The sequence below is a fragment of the Limanda limanda genome, chromosome 12 (assembly GCF_963576545.1).
Source record: "Limanda limanda chromosome 12, fLimLim1.1, whole genome shotgun sequence".
Classification (NCBI taxonomy): domain Eukaryota; kingdom Metazoa; phylum Chordata; class Actinopteri; order Pleuronectiformes; family Pleuronectidae; genus Limanda; species Limanda limanda.
The window spans coordinates 15,779,995-15,793,762 of NC_083647.1; the positions used below are offsets into that span (position 1 = coordinate 15,779,995).

The 13,768-nt window shown below is 40.9% G+C and overlaps 1 protein-coding gene across 3 annotated transcripts; it reads right to left on the bottom strand.

Moving 5' to 3' along the window:
- Positions 1-5,571: 5,571 nt before the first annotated feature.
- Positions 5,572-11,641, bottom strand: mtfr1l (mitochondrial fission regulator 1-like). Of its 3 annotated transcripts, none has more exons than XM_061082469.1 (8): positions 11,546-11,641; positions 10,203-10,327; positions 10,017-10,124; positions 9,817-9,926; positions 9,318-9,529; positions 8,528-8,900; positions 7,965-8,126; positions 5,572-7,796 (listed from the first exon to the last, which is right to left on the bottom strand). In XM_061082469.1, the coding sequence occupies exons 2-7, from the start codon at positions 10,215-10,217 to the stop codon at positions 8,009-8,011; spliced, it is 936 nt and encodes a 311-aa protein (XP_060938452.1). In that variant the 5' UTR covers positions 10,218-10,327; positions 11,546-11,641; the 3' UTR covers positions 5,572-7,796; positions 7,965-8,008. The 3 variants fall into 3 exon arrangements, with proteins under 3 accessions (XP_060938452.1, XP_060938453.1, XP_060938451.1); XM_061082470.1 differs by having other exon boundaries at positions 10,017-10,103; positions 11,280-11,641; XM_061082468.1 differs by having other exon boundaries at positions 11,280-11,641.
- Positions 11,642-13,768: the final 2,127 nt, after the last annotated feature.

Here is a 13,768-nt window from a genome sequence, read left to right on the forward strand (position 1 = left end):
GTGTTTCATCTCAGCATGTAGCTGTTCGAGCGCTACACTCAGATTTATCTATGAAAATGTACAGTGAGGAGCTGAAGAGTAATATACCAGGTGGGAAACCACAAATTCATTCTAAAATGGCTTCACTGACTTGAGACATTTACAGCTTGAGCGCCAATCAGGCAGTGTTTGAATTACACAACGCCACCTTGTGACCTCGACAAAATTGAAACGTGAGAATAAAGTGGTCCTTTGGTGAAATAACAAACGTGGCCCAAATATCTCAAAACGAATGTGGGCCGTTTTTTGGCAAACATGCAATGCTCTATGCAAAGTGTAATCTGGATGTGAACCTGAAGTGGCCCATGTGGTAAATGATGAATATGGTCCGAACAGCACAAAGCGAATCGGAGCCACCTTTTGCACCTTTGGATGACATGAGGTATTGCTGTGGCTTACTTGTGGCATAAATCTGGCAAACAGGAGCAGACCTCCCCAATGCCATTATTCCACGCGATACGTGGGCCGGATGACAGTGTATGCCAAATCTGGGCCAAAACCATTTTGCTATGTGGGTTTAATTAGATACTGAATAGGATCCCTGTCTCCTCACTTAATGATTTACCATTTAAATAGCGAGGCTGCAGCAACTCAGTGAGAAGCTCAAGATGCGATGTAACGTTAAACTGTGTGTGATTTGTCGGCAGTGCCATGACGCATGGATGGCTACAGCAGGAACAGACACAGCATTGTGTCAATTAGTGGAGACATGTTTGAATGGTATTTAAATTAGCGTAAAAAAAACACACTGACATATTTTTATTGCTTTTTTTATTTCAGGAACCTGTGACCTGTATAAATAAATAAATATATATATATATATATAATGAATATCTCAAACTAGGTTATCATGGCCTTTCTTGGGCAGCCAAGTTCCTTTTAGCTCTCTTGTAATTCGAACCATGAAACCAGGTAAAGCAGATATCTTGCAGGCCTAATGTGGTTTTCTCTGTTATGTTTATTCCCAGCTGTGATGACTTGATTTTTTGCTATTGCTTCGTAATTCTGCTTCATCACATAAAAGAGACTGAAATTATAAACCGGTGTTTGGGTGGGGCTTGTTTTTCTTTTTCCATTTGACAGGTTAACCAGGCGTGGGAGACATTAATGATTTCTAGTAGCTTCATAATTTATCTCACATATTTGGTTAAATTGGTCCATGAATGTCTCAATAAACTTACTCAGCTAAGAAAGATCATCAATAGTAAAATCATCAGTGATATTTTCTTAACATATGACCAGCTCACATTTTAGATTTCCTTTTGTTTTGACCAACAGTATTTTGGAAATCCACCATGTAAACTCTAAAGGTATCATCAATGCATAAGTACAGTACTCGGAGCGAATACTGGTGTCTGTGTTTTTGTTTTTTCCTTCATCTACTGAATTATTTATAAATGACTGCCACATGGGCCATAATTACAGTGGGACCATCTGGGACTCACAAACCAGCTCTTATCAATTTCTTATCAAAACGTGACGTGTGAGCTCAGCGGGAAAGAGAACGAGGAGGAAAGAAAAGAAAATGACAACCAATGTTCCCCACTCCACCTGTAGTATGCATCCGTCTCCCTTTGAAACAGCCTCATACCTGGTATCTTATTTCTTTCTTTCCGTATTATTTTGAATTAACCTATAATAAATAGAGCTGATTCTGTTTGATATTTTCCGTCTGAGGCAGCTGATGAATGCTGTCAGCCACGAGGAGCTGGCCGGCTAAAACCAGGCCGTGATGACGACTTGCCCCACTTAATGTTGAAAATGATAAATTTGAACACACCATAGACATCAGGGTGCTGCTCTGTCCTGATACAGATCCTCCTCATCTGCTTCCTCATTACACCATTCCTCTCCTCCTTTTTCCCATGTAGCACTTCTATCCTACACGCACGTTACTTTAAATACAACTCAAAGTACTTCCCAGAAGGTCCAACTATAGAATTTGTAAGGGTTAAACAAGACTGAAGAGTTTATTTTGTAGCTGTTTGATTGAAAAACATTCAAACCCATCACTGAAACAGCAGCAACAGGTTTAACTCCTTGTTACGGTTCGACGTCACCGCACTGACTGCGTTTGTTATTTGCATCACAAAGCAAAAGGGCAAGTACGCAAACAAATTAGAAACACTCCAAAGACCCCAAAATAGAACCAGCAGAGGGACTTCAATGGCCACGCAGCCGCTCGTCAGGAACGGCTCCTGTTGTGACTCATAAGTGTTAGCTTTGTGTCTTGATGACGCGGGCGGACGCGTGGGCGACACTGGAGGCAGGGTGGGTGGATCGGTGGGTGGGTGGACCGGTGGGTGGGTGGGTGTCAGCAGCAGATGCAACGCTTGTGTTCCCAAAGACCTTTGTCATCCACTCAGTCAAAGCTTGGTGCAGCTGGCCGTTGCTACGATACGACATGGGAGACGACACTCGAAGTGAACACGCAGACAAAACACGCAGAAGCTGTTCCACATTTCAGGAATTCTTGTTTTATTTCATAACCCAAGTGAAATGTTTTGCCCTCGTCAAGCTAGTGTGAGGTCAAACTGAGGATGTGAACACGTGACATATTCCTGACACTGTTAACGTCAATCCCACATCAACCGTGTTGGACCTTGTTACTGGAGGAGGTTTTTCTGTCCAGTGAAGAGGATGATGAGAATATGAATTTGGATGAAGAGGGGAGCTCTTATTACGTTCCCACTGTGCTCTTCCTCTCATGTGTAGATAATGAGCTGAGCAATTGAATAGAACATTTTGAGCCCTATTTGGAAAGGGTGGTGTAGGGATGAATAGATAGAATGTCTCTCAGTAGAGCACGTAGCTCTGCAGAGGCCGAACAATCCCACATATGAATGAATGTTCTTAAAGTAGAAATATGGAAGAAAAAAGGAAATGGCCTGATCCGGTAAATTATTTATTCGTCATAAAACATGGTCCTTAAATCGCAGACATTAAAACCAAAGTATGTTCTGTGCATGAAGTATCTGAACGTATTCATCTTGTGTATTCAAATGTGTCTGTGCATATAAATTGTCATAGTTAAATGGATGTTGATGGTTGTGATCTCGTGAGCACGCCATTAAACTTAGCTGCTAACTTTTGTTTTGAATCAGGTGATAATCTTGAGATATGAATAATAAATGAAAGCATTTCCTGTCCCTCCCAGAAGGCTGCAACTGTGCCGATAAACAAAACCTAATGCGACACGCTGTCTGTAACACCTGCTCGAGAGCGATCGACTGTCTTCCCTTGCTTTTGCTCTGAGTTACCCTCCCCGCCGCGGCACTGCTTGACAAATTTGTCAGACGGATTAATCAAAACCAGAAACCCTGACAATGTTTCTGACCACGAGTCAAACTCCATCCATCCAGATGGTCCGAGACGATCCCGGCTCCACGACAAGAAACCGAAAAGCAATTCTTTTAATCATATCTTTCAAGTGACAAACGGGCTTGAAACCTGACAGCCTGGGGGCAACATGGGAAAACATCTGGGACATTAGGGGGACATTTCTGTTTCCAATGACAAGCCTCCCTATGAAGAGCTCTCAGCCACGTAAGGAGACAGTGATGAAAGGCTCTGAGGTTCAGGGAGATGGAGCAGCCTCGCCAAATGGTCAGGATGACAGATCGTCTTCCTCTTGGCGTGTTTGCTGCTTCGCTGCCACTTGTCACACAGAGGGAACGTGACCGGAGCTTGGTGACCAACATGGTGGGATTGGATTCGGCCAAACGACGTAGGCTTTGCTGAAGAGACACATTCAGAAAGTCGTAGTTTTGATTGAATGTTCAGTCTTAAGTGACGTCCATCATGTCCCCTGTCAATCCTAAATAATCACTTCACCACACATTGTATCATTTTTCAATGTGTGATGGTGTTTACCTAACTGGAGTACAGGAATTTTAAAGTACTGTAAATAAACGTCTGCTACATTTTAGGCCCTTTCCAGACAATTCACTTAATGACTTAAATGCTTTTTTGACCCAGGTTAATTTCTCTATATTTCTCAGTTACGTTGAGTTCTAAAACTAGTGTCTATGGTGACCTTCCCATGCTAGCACATGAAGCAAATTAGCAAGGTTGGTGAAGATAGTGGAGCTTAACAATGGCTCCTGTCCATCACTGGTTGGAGGGGATTAAGGTCAGGGCTACAAAATAATGAAAAAATCATCTGGCCAGAGACACAATGGCAATTTATACATCCATAACTGCTGGATGTTTGGGCGAGCAACTCAAGTTTGATTTAAAATGTGATTGTGAAAGTGTTGTGACCAACGAAATCTGTTGTTATAAGTTCTCGGTTTCTTTGATATCACATTTAGATTTTTTTAATTTTTAGACACTGATTCAAGGCCAAATAACAGGAGAAATTATAAAAGGCTTAATTTGAGTCATTTCCACTTAAGAAAGACTAATTTAAGCCTCAAGCAATTGAGGTTAAAGTCAAAGTCTGGTTTTGGGTTTTTGATTCATCATATCACTCCAGTCTGAATGCATACAACCTGATTTTTATTTCATTTTAATTTATATTTTACTTAGACAACGATATTTATTCCAGTCAACAGCCTGGTTCAGAGAAACCTGTTAACTGCTGCAGGGAACGTCCAGAAACTGTTGATTCAAACGCGTGTTAACCTGCTTTGAATTTCTTTTTTTAGCCTCATAGTAATGAAAACGTGTCAATGTCACTTTGAACTGAGTAACTGTATTTATAGTTTTAACAGAGCCTCATTTTGACACTGAGCCCTATTAATGGAGCTCTCCACAGACGTCTCCCTCTATCTAAAATAGGCAGGAAGTCCATCACAGGGGTGAAGAGGGACAAAGTAGGCCAAGGACTCGCACAGGAAATAGACAGTGACTCACTGAGGGCCCACGTCGTCTTGGGAAAGAAAAAGGAAATGACAGGGAATTAACAGTCATTTGGAAATTAGGATTGTAGTGTGACGCCATGTGAGAAGACTGGTTATTCTAGGCACATAATGGCTGGATGCCGGATGCTGGATGTTGGCTGAGGTTGCAGCAGGAAGACGAGTGCAGTTACTCAAGTACTGCAATACTACGATCATTTGTATTGATCTAAATATTCTCCTTTTATGGAACTTTATTCTAATTTCACTTAACTTAAATCACTATTTATGTTATTAGTAACTTTAATGATAATACATGTAGAAAATTTGATCATTTAGTAAATGATTATCAATAACATGTGATGTACTAAAGTAAAAAGTAAAATATATGGATCTGAATTACTCTGAAGCTGAAGAATAAAGTGGCATGCAATTTAAATATGATATAAACACAAATCTTGAGATGACAGAACTCGAGTAATAGTACTTAATTTCCACTAATCCAAACCCTTGTCCACGTGTGTGATGGATGTCATAGTTGAGAGGAATTCAAAGTGCTCAGTATTTCATATGGCAAAAGTAAATAGTTTAAACCAAGCCCAAGGTTTGTTTGCCTGCACTGCCCCACACTGGACATATCTCTTACTGCATGGTGATCTGAAAGCAACAGTCATAGTTTCAAAATCTCAGCCCATCTTTATTTACAAGTCCATACATAATAAAAAAAATAATAACATACAGGTGGTGGGTTGAACCCTACAGAGGTACGATGGTGACAAATGCTCAAAGTGACACACAGAAACAGTCAAATCCTCAATTTTCCCTTCAGTTTTTGATCTGGAACCATCTCTCAAGTACACAACATAGGATGAACAAATTTAAACTTGCATTTTGTACTTCAGCTCATCGGTTATTAACTTTCTCCACTTTGACCGATCAGGAAATGAACTGAGGAATTATTGAGGAGAATTGTTGAGGGTAAACTCTAGCAAACAAAACAAAATTTCAACTTCACCGAATACAATGATACACAGATGGGCACCTTCTTGCTCAACACATACATGAGTAGTTACTTTTCACACTGCAAAACTAAACTATATGATTCTCAGTCGTGTAGGAAAACACATGATAAATGAAACAACGGAGTGACATGGGTTGAAGTAAATCGGACATAACAGCAAGTAGGTTTTTTGTGAGTTGTAATGTTTAACAATAAACAAACACTCGCAGCTGATTCTTAACAAAGTCGCTCATTGTTCGGATGAAGACATGTGAAACTGGAGGGCACATTCAGGAATAAAACGAAAAAGGGTCAGGCGTTGAAGGGTGGGCTGATTAAAACAAACCCTTGGCACTTGGAGCTAATAAGGGAATAAAATGAGGCATTGGAACAGGCAATAGATCTCCGGTAAGGCGTCAACAACAATAGTCATTGTGACACACACTCACACAAACACACTGATGTGAAAGCTTTGTAAAGCTGCTTTCAGACATGCACTGAAATCCAGACATTTTCCTGCAGTTTTGCGAGGGGGCTGCGTGTGAGAACACACTGTCAAAGTCAGCTGTTCCAGACATTTTCTGGAACTTTCCCTACCAGCCCCCCAGTAAAATGTCTGCAAAATGTCAGAGTGAGAGAGACACACAAAAAAATTGACAATACAATTATCTTATGATGAAAATGAAGTGCCATTCATGTAGAAGACAAGTTGGAAAGACAATGAGATTCGAGAGCGTCTGACCCACACAGTCTCCTGCTGCGTACTTCATAAGAGAAAAGGCAACGTCTGAAAAAGTCCAGACTCACTTTTTCCGGACATTTCACAGAGTTCATTCTGAAAACTGCTTATGGGCACGGTCACATATACGCAAATGCAGAGAGAATATCATGGGTCACCAAAGCTGAACCCCACACGAAACCACACGTTTTAATCACCCCCTCACTCGCACAGATCGGGGCAGACTGGAAGTGAAAGGAAGGCGAAGGTTTGTCACTTTGTCACATTTGTGTATGTGTGATCGCGCCTCTACATATAGCTTAGTTATCTCTGCTCAAACTAAAAATCACCTCTCTGATGTCACGTAAGCAACATCCTAAAAGTGGTCTCATCTACCAATTAGCATGTTTTAAACACAAGAGGAAGTTACTATATAAAAGACCTGCAGATGCTTGTATCCAATGTTGCCTTTACTGGAAATACAAAAAAGATGCAAACACAGAAGGGCGCACTGTTAAATCACACACATCCATTGATTTATACACAACAGAATTCACACTTCAAACTATATCATCAATGCATCTTAGTTTGAGTGACTGTCACTCTATATGCTATTCACACACAAGCAGACAGGCATAAGAGGTGCAGTGGAACAAGCAACGCACACGATGCTGTGCACATATGGAAACTCAGCCACGGTAAATATAACTTGTATTTCCTCACACACACACGGTCAATAAGATGCACTACATCTATGCAAGTGCATTAGACTGGTTTCCTCTGGAGAAATATGTTCAAGTATTTTAGAGGGCTCAACTGAAATAAACAAAAACATCTATTTGCATCTTTTAGCGCATCCTTCAGCACCGTTTTATGACACGACACCCCACACTTGTGCAGACCACGTTACTGGACAGCACTGGCACCAGTCTGTTGAGTCGTTATTGAAAATAGGTTTGAACATAAGCCTTTTTTCCCAGGGGGAATTACAATAAATGCAGTATGCGATGCAGTGCTGAAACAGATTATTGTTATCAGGAGCGGACTGTTCCCCCTCGTACTGCACTGTGAAGTTCACATTTAGTTGTGAAAGTCTGGGACAAAGTGTTTTTTTGTCTTATCTCTGGCGGACAGCTATTGCCTTGGGTTTGAGGAGCAAGGTTGTGGATCCATGGGTACATACTCCACAGGCAAGGGCCTAAAATTAATGAGGGAGAGGAGGGGAAACAAAGCAGAACGACAACAAAGAAACCACAAGTGAGTTTCAACAGTTTGGCATTGAAAACAGCAACCGTCAGTTACAAAAAATGTTAGAAAATGACTCAAAATAAATAAATAAAAACGCAATTGTCCTGTCCTGACTTACATTGAACAGCAGAATCGGGTGGTGATGGCAAACATGCGATCGAGCTACTTCCGATTCCCAGCAGCTGAATCTTCTTCCTTCAAGACAAACTTTTTCCTCAAAGCCTCTGAGATCAGAATTGCAGAGTCCTCCTCTCTCAGGGACGTACAGCCTCTGTTGTACCTGCATGACGAGCAGCAGAAAACACAAGCCGACTTAAGAACTGTTCAGCATCAACAACAATGCTTTGACGATGCTAAATAATAATCCAGTTATATGAGATTGTTAAATATTATTTTAATATGACATTTAGAGCAATATGCCAATTAATTTTCTTGCAACTTTGGTATTGGTCTGTTAATTTGAAGCTGCAGCTAGCTGGAGGTTAGCTCTGCAAAAATGAGGCGAAATTATCTTGAAATGGAAATTATCTGGTGGCTGGCGGCAGTACGGGAAATAGGTCCAGCCCCCTCCAAGTTAGATGTGTTTCAAAGTATTTTTTCAGCTAATGAGTTTATTTGATGATATAAAAAACACTAATTAAGACAAAGCTTTGGGGTGTTGCACTCAGTAAAAACACTTACCTGTCTTTGCTCATCTTCATGCGGTTCATGTCCTTCAGAATGTCCATCACGTCAGCAAAGCTGGTGGACTTTGACAGCGACACTGTGTCCTCTTCAGCCTCCCTGAAGTCCATGCTGGGCCTGTCCAGGTCGAAGGTTGTTGATGCCGTCATGGAAGCGGGTGGGTCAGGGACCAGCTCTGACACCACAGAGACCACATCTTTGTCATCTTCCTCATCGTCCTCCTCTTCATCCTCCTCTGTGACGTCACTGATGACAAAGGAGGCAGCAGCTGTGGCAGCCGGCGGGAAGGATGCTGCCTCGAAAGGCGCCATGGAGAAGCTCATACTCGTGTCGTCGGGGGAGAGCAGGTCAGGAGTTTCAGGGTTGGAGCCTGAAATAAACCAGCATAGCAGAGGAGGGAAATAAGTGGATCTGTAATTAATAAATCAGGTTGGGGTGGGACAGCGTTACGGCAAACAATTTGAGTCTAAAATTGTAAAACTGTTTCTATCTGTAATTTCTGTTTAGAGTACCTCTCCTCCGAGTCCAATATGATACCTTCTCATTGCGTTCCTGTTGAAATATTCACTGAATAACAGCCTCCACAGAACGAGAGATTATCTTAAGTCACTGACCTACAAACCGATGCCACGGCATCTTAGTACCAAAGAGCTTAAGGAATCACAGCCACGTGAAGTTACTGACACACTCACCTAGCCACAGTAAAGCAATCCTAAATCTATATTACTCAAAGCAGCTTTATGAGTAAGGAGTGTTAAGTTAGATAAGTTACCAGTCTGCCACCTACCAGAATCGCTTGACACAATCTTGGCAATCTGTGATCGGAGTCTGCTCAGCTCATCCTGCAGGGCTGTTGTTCGATTCAGCGCCGTGGCCCCGGGCTTCTTCAGTCCCTCCATCCTTTTGCCCTCACGGCGGAAGTTGGGCACAGATGAGTTCCTGTGGAGCACCAGCAGGGGCGTGGGCCGCCATTCATGCTTTAGAGGACGTGAGTCGCTCCTGAAAACAGAAGGTTGGTGTCATTGAGCAGAATCAAAATAAATCAGAGAACAGAAATTACTTTATGCTGGATCTCCTCTGATGCTTCTTTCTTTTGACCTGCTGCCCAGAAAAAGCCCCAGTGCTTACTTTATTTGGTCAGTTTGTACAGTGATGCAATCAAACACATCAGGACTACAAAAACTCCTGCAAATACGCACCTGGTCATTTGAAAAGTCTGAGATAGTGCAGGTAGGGAAAGGTGAATTGGCGCTACAACAAGGTGTAGTAATTAACTATTTACACACCTTACTCGAGCATAGGTCTCCTCTTCATCAGCAACAATCCAGGCTATGTCTGCCAAGGTAGGAACCATAGGGCCAGTCATAGGCCGAAGAGAGGGTAGGCCTGGTAGTTCCTATTGCAAAAAGACACAAGTTAATGTCCAAGTTAAGATGTTTATACCTGTTTATTGCTATTAAAAAAGGGTCACATTTGATATATTTACCTGGAAACATGCTCTTTGTGGAGGTTTGAGTGGGAGAGTGGAACCTATTCTTCTCACAACACTACGGGTGGATCCATGGGGCTTATTCTGCCAGATAGGAATGACTTCCTGTGAATATATACTTTAGTTTGAACAATCATTCAGGGGGATACTTTTGTTAAGTTAAAGAGTAGGAAGTAAACGTACCGTTTCTGTTTCCATGGTGATGGGGGCGGGTCAGTCTGATTCGCTGGGAAGTTGCACACCAATGTTTGGTGCTAGCTGTGGCTTAAGGCGGACCAGTTCAGCAAACAGATGTCATGTCTGTCTCACTGCCAACACATGGGATAAAAATGAGTGATTAGTTGGAGCATCAGTTAAAAGAAACAAGCAGCAACAACTTAAAAACTGTTAAAGTTGTGTATCGAATGCCACAAGTAAATCAAGATTTAGAAAACGGATAAACTAGTTTAGCTGCTTGAGTGAATCTTTTTCTTGACTTCCTGACTTTGTCTGGTCATATCTCTGTCAATATTATAAAAGTTGATTACGTAAAATAATCATATATATTGTTGATGTGTTGTACAAGCAGTGAAGAGGTGTAACATTACTAAACTACCTCAGATTTGTAACATGTTGTATATTTTTCCAAGTGCTTATGATACACTGGCCATGAAGAGGAGTTTAAAACCACAACATGCAAAAATCAGTCAATTAGAGGAAATAATGTTGTGACATTTATGGTGATAATTATTGTAATCGATATGTACATTTATATCTTAATAACATTTTTGGCCATATTGTCCAGCCTTTTTTTCAGGTGATTATTATACGTAGAAAGATATAAATACTGTAGATAGATATTCTGAAAAAAACATGGAGGCCCCGTAGAGAGGACCTGCTCCTAATGTAAATATAAAGTATTTAAATATAAAAAAGGTACAATTTGGATATAAGTAACCCACTGCGAAACATCCTTAGGATTATTTTATATTCAATTTCTGCCAATAGATTCCGTTCACCTACATCTTACACACTGAACCTTTAAGTATTTAGTACTTACGTAATTTGTACTTTCATCACTGACAAGAATACCACAAGCAATAAGATCTTAAATATCTTAACATAATTGTTGATAAACTGAAGTTAACAGAGTTAATTAAACTTGATTATCACCCTCTCATTATGAGTAGTTCAAGATAAACGCAATCATCCAGGCTAGGGTTAGCTAACAAGCTACATTTTACATTTGAAACCCGCTAAGCTAACTGCACTGCTCCTTACCGTCTTTATGAGGAGATACTAAGAAACCAGGAATGAGACTGCGAAGCATTTAGAGATGTGGTTCGTGATCAGTTCTTCTCTGTCCATCTTGAGCCGGTTGCCCCGGGCATCGAACCGACACACACACAGTCAGTTAGCTTTAGCTTTAGCATCAGCAGCAGACAGCGGCCCCCGGTGTGACCCTCAACCGCAGACCGACATGCTCCTTTCTTCTTCGCTTGTAATCACGACCTGCGATTTAAAAAAAACACCGACGTGCAACTTACGGTAAATTACAGATGAACGTGAGGAATCTGCGACGGTGAATAGTTCGTGAATCTCCGCTTCTTCTCTTCGCCTTTCAGTCTTCAGTTGTGTTTTCGTTCATCAGGCCGGAAACTGTGCTTCGCTCTCCTGCGATCTGATTGGCTGGAGCATCATGACCTCACTTTATTAGACCCGGCCCTTGAGCGCCCCCCAAAGGTGGAGGTGAGCACTTGGTCTCATAACAGAACAAATATTACATTTTCACAATAATTTGACCATAGTCGCCAAAATTTTAGATCCACTCCACGTAGAATTTTCACTTTATTTAGATTATTTGAAACTCATAAACACCGAACTACCTCATCTGTAAACCATTTAACATTTACTATCACATAATTAATATAGTCCCCAGAAGATAAATTCGATTTAATTCACAGTTTCATTTAAAAAAAATATGTTATTTACTTTTGAATCGTTTCAATTGAGATTTTTGTGTTTGTGCATATTGTTTTAGAATATAAAATACAAGATAGTGAATGTCCCTTGTACGTTTAAATGTTTTCTGCACAATTTAAGTTACCAACTACCAGTAGATGCTAGCATGTTAGCTGCCACCAGTGGATGTTAGGGACATAAACTCAGTTGTGCGCCTTAGTGTCATCAAGTGTTTTGGCCTTGTAATCAACCTGATGTATATTTGGAAATTGTTCAGTGTTATATCGTTGTTATTGTTGTAAATGGATTTGAATGCTGAATTTGTATTTTACGATAAAATGGAAAAAACACACAAAAGATTATTTACAGAGCACATTTGCACATTACAGCCAGAGTTGACCAAAGTGCTGTACAATAAATAATCACCATTATGAACAGCTTTGAACCCTTTATTTATTATATTGTAAGTTACCACTTATAAAGAATGAAATTGGCTGTAATTAATTCATTAATCTTTGGTAACTAGTGCACTGTGGATCAGTTATAAGCCATGAACAGGGAATCTTCTATCCCTTTACATGGCTGTCAAAAAGAGCAAGATGGTTCCCTCCCATCTACTTCCGTCTCCCGTCCAATCCCCAGCAGCCCGGGCGGGAGGCATCTTGACAGTCGGTGCGTCAGGTCCCTCCGGGCTGCTGTCTGCAGTGATATCATAACACTGCAATATGAAGACACGCTCATCTGACCGACACCCATCTCCATCTCAGGTCAGTGAGGAGCACACAGCTCCGTGTGGCTGCTCCTCTCACTTCTCCATCTCTGCTCAGGATCTGATGGGGGTGTTTTTCTCTCTTCCTGCCATAGCCGCTATCTCCATTATTAATCCCTTATGTCGTCTGAAATGCCCACTTCTGTCAGGGTGATACACGGACCTGCTGCATTTACAGGAGGCAACGTGTTGTCGTTTTAACCCGAATGACGCCATGTGTGACTGAGTCATGATTGGAGCTGTTTGCAATCTGCAGGGAAAAGCTAAGCTAGTCTGGCTGTTGCTGTTCATTCAAAGAGAAGGTGCAGCAGTGAGGCTTTCATGAAGCTGATGCATTCCTGTGTCATGATATGAGCAAAGGCTGAGCTCATTACATTCTCAAACTTATTCTAACCCTCTTATCCATTATATTATATTTAACTGTATTACAGAAATGTAACATGTGAAACTACTCAAATTTGCAGTTTGATCTACAATGTACTTAACATTTTTAGTTTTGTCTGCAAATATGAAACTACTCAAATATGTAATGTGTTCTCCAAATAAGAAAATTCTCAAATTTGTAGTTTTTTCTCCAAATATGAAACTACTCAAATTTTTAGTTTGGTCAGCAAATTTGTAACTACTCAATTTGTAAATGTGAGAGTCCTCAGAAAACGACCCAAATTTGTTGTTTGGTCTACAATAAAGTACTCACATTTGTAGTTTGGTCGACAATTACCAAACTACTAAATTCTGTAGTTTAGTCTACAAATATAAATCTACCCAAATTTGTGGTGTGGTCTGCAGTAATGAACCAAAATGCGTAGCTTGGTCTGCAAATACGAAACAAGTCATATTCTTAGATCGGTCGGTTCCCACAAGGTCAGATACATTGATCGCAAAACACATTTAAAAACCAATAATATGCACTGATTGACAGTTAAATTGAATTTTTTAAAGCCGGCTCCATTATCCTGCTAAGTGTTCATTTCCTCATGGGGTCATGTTGCTGCAGGTACAGTAGAGCTTTTAGCCCCCCCCCCCTCTCCCCTTCCTT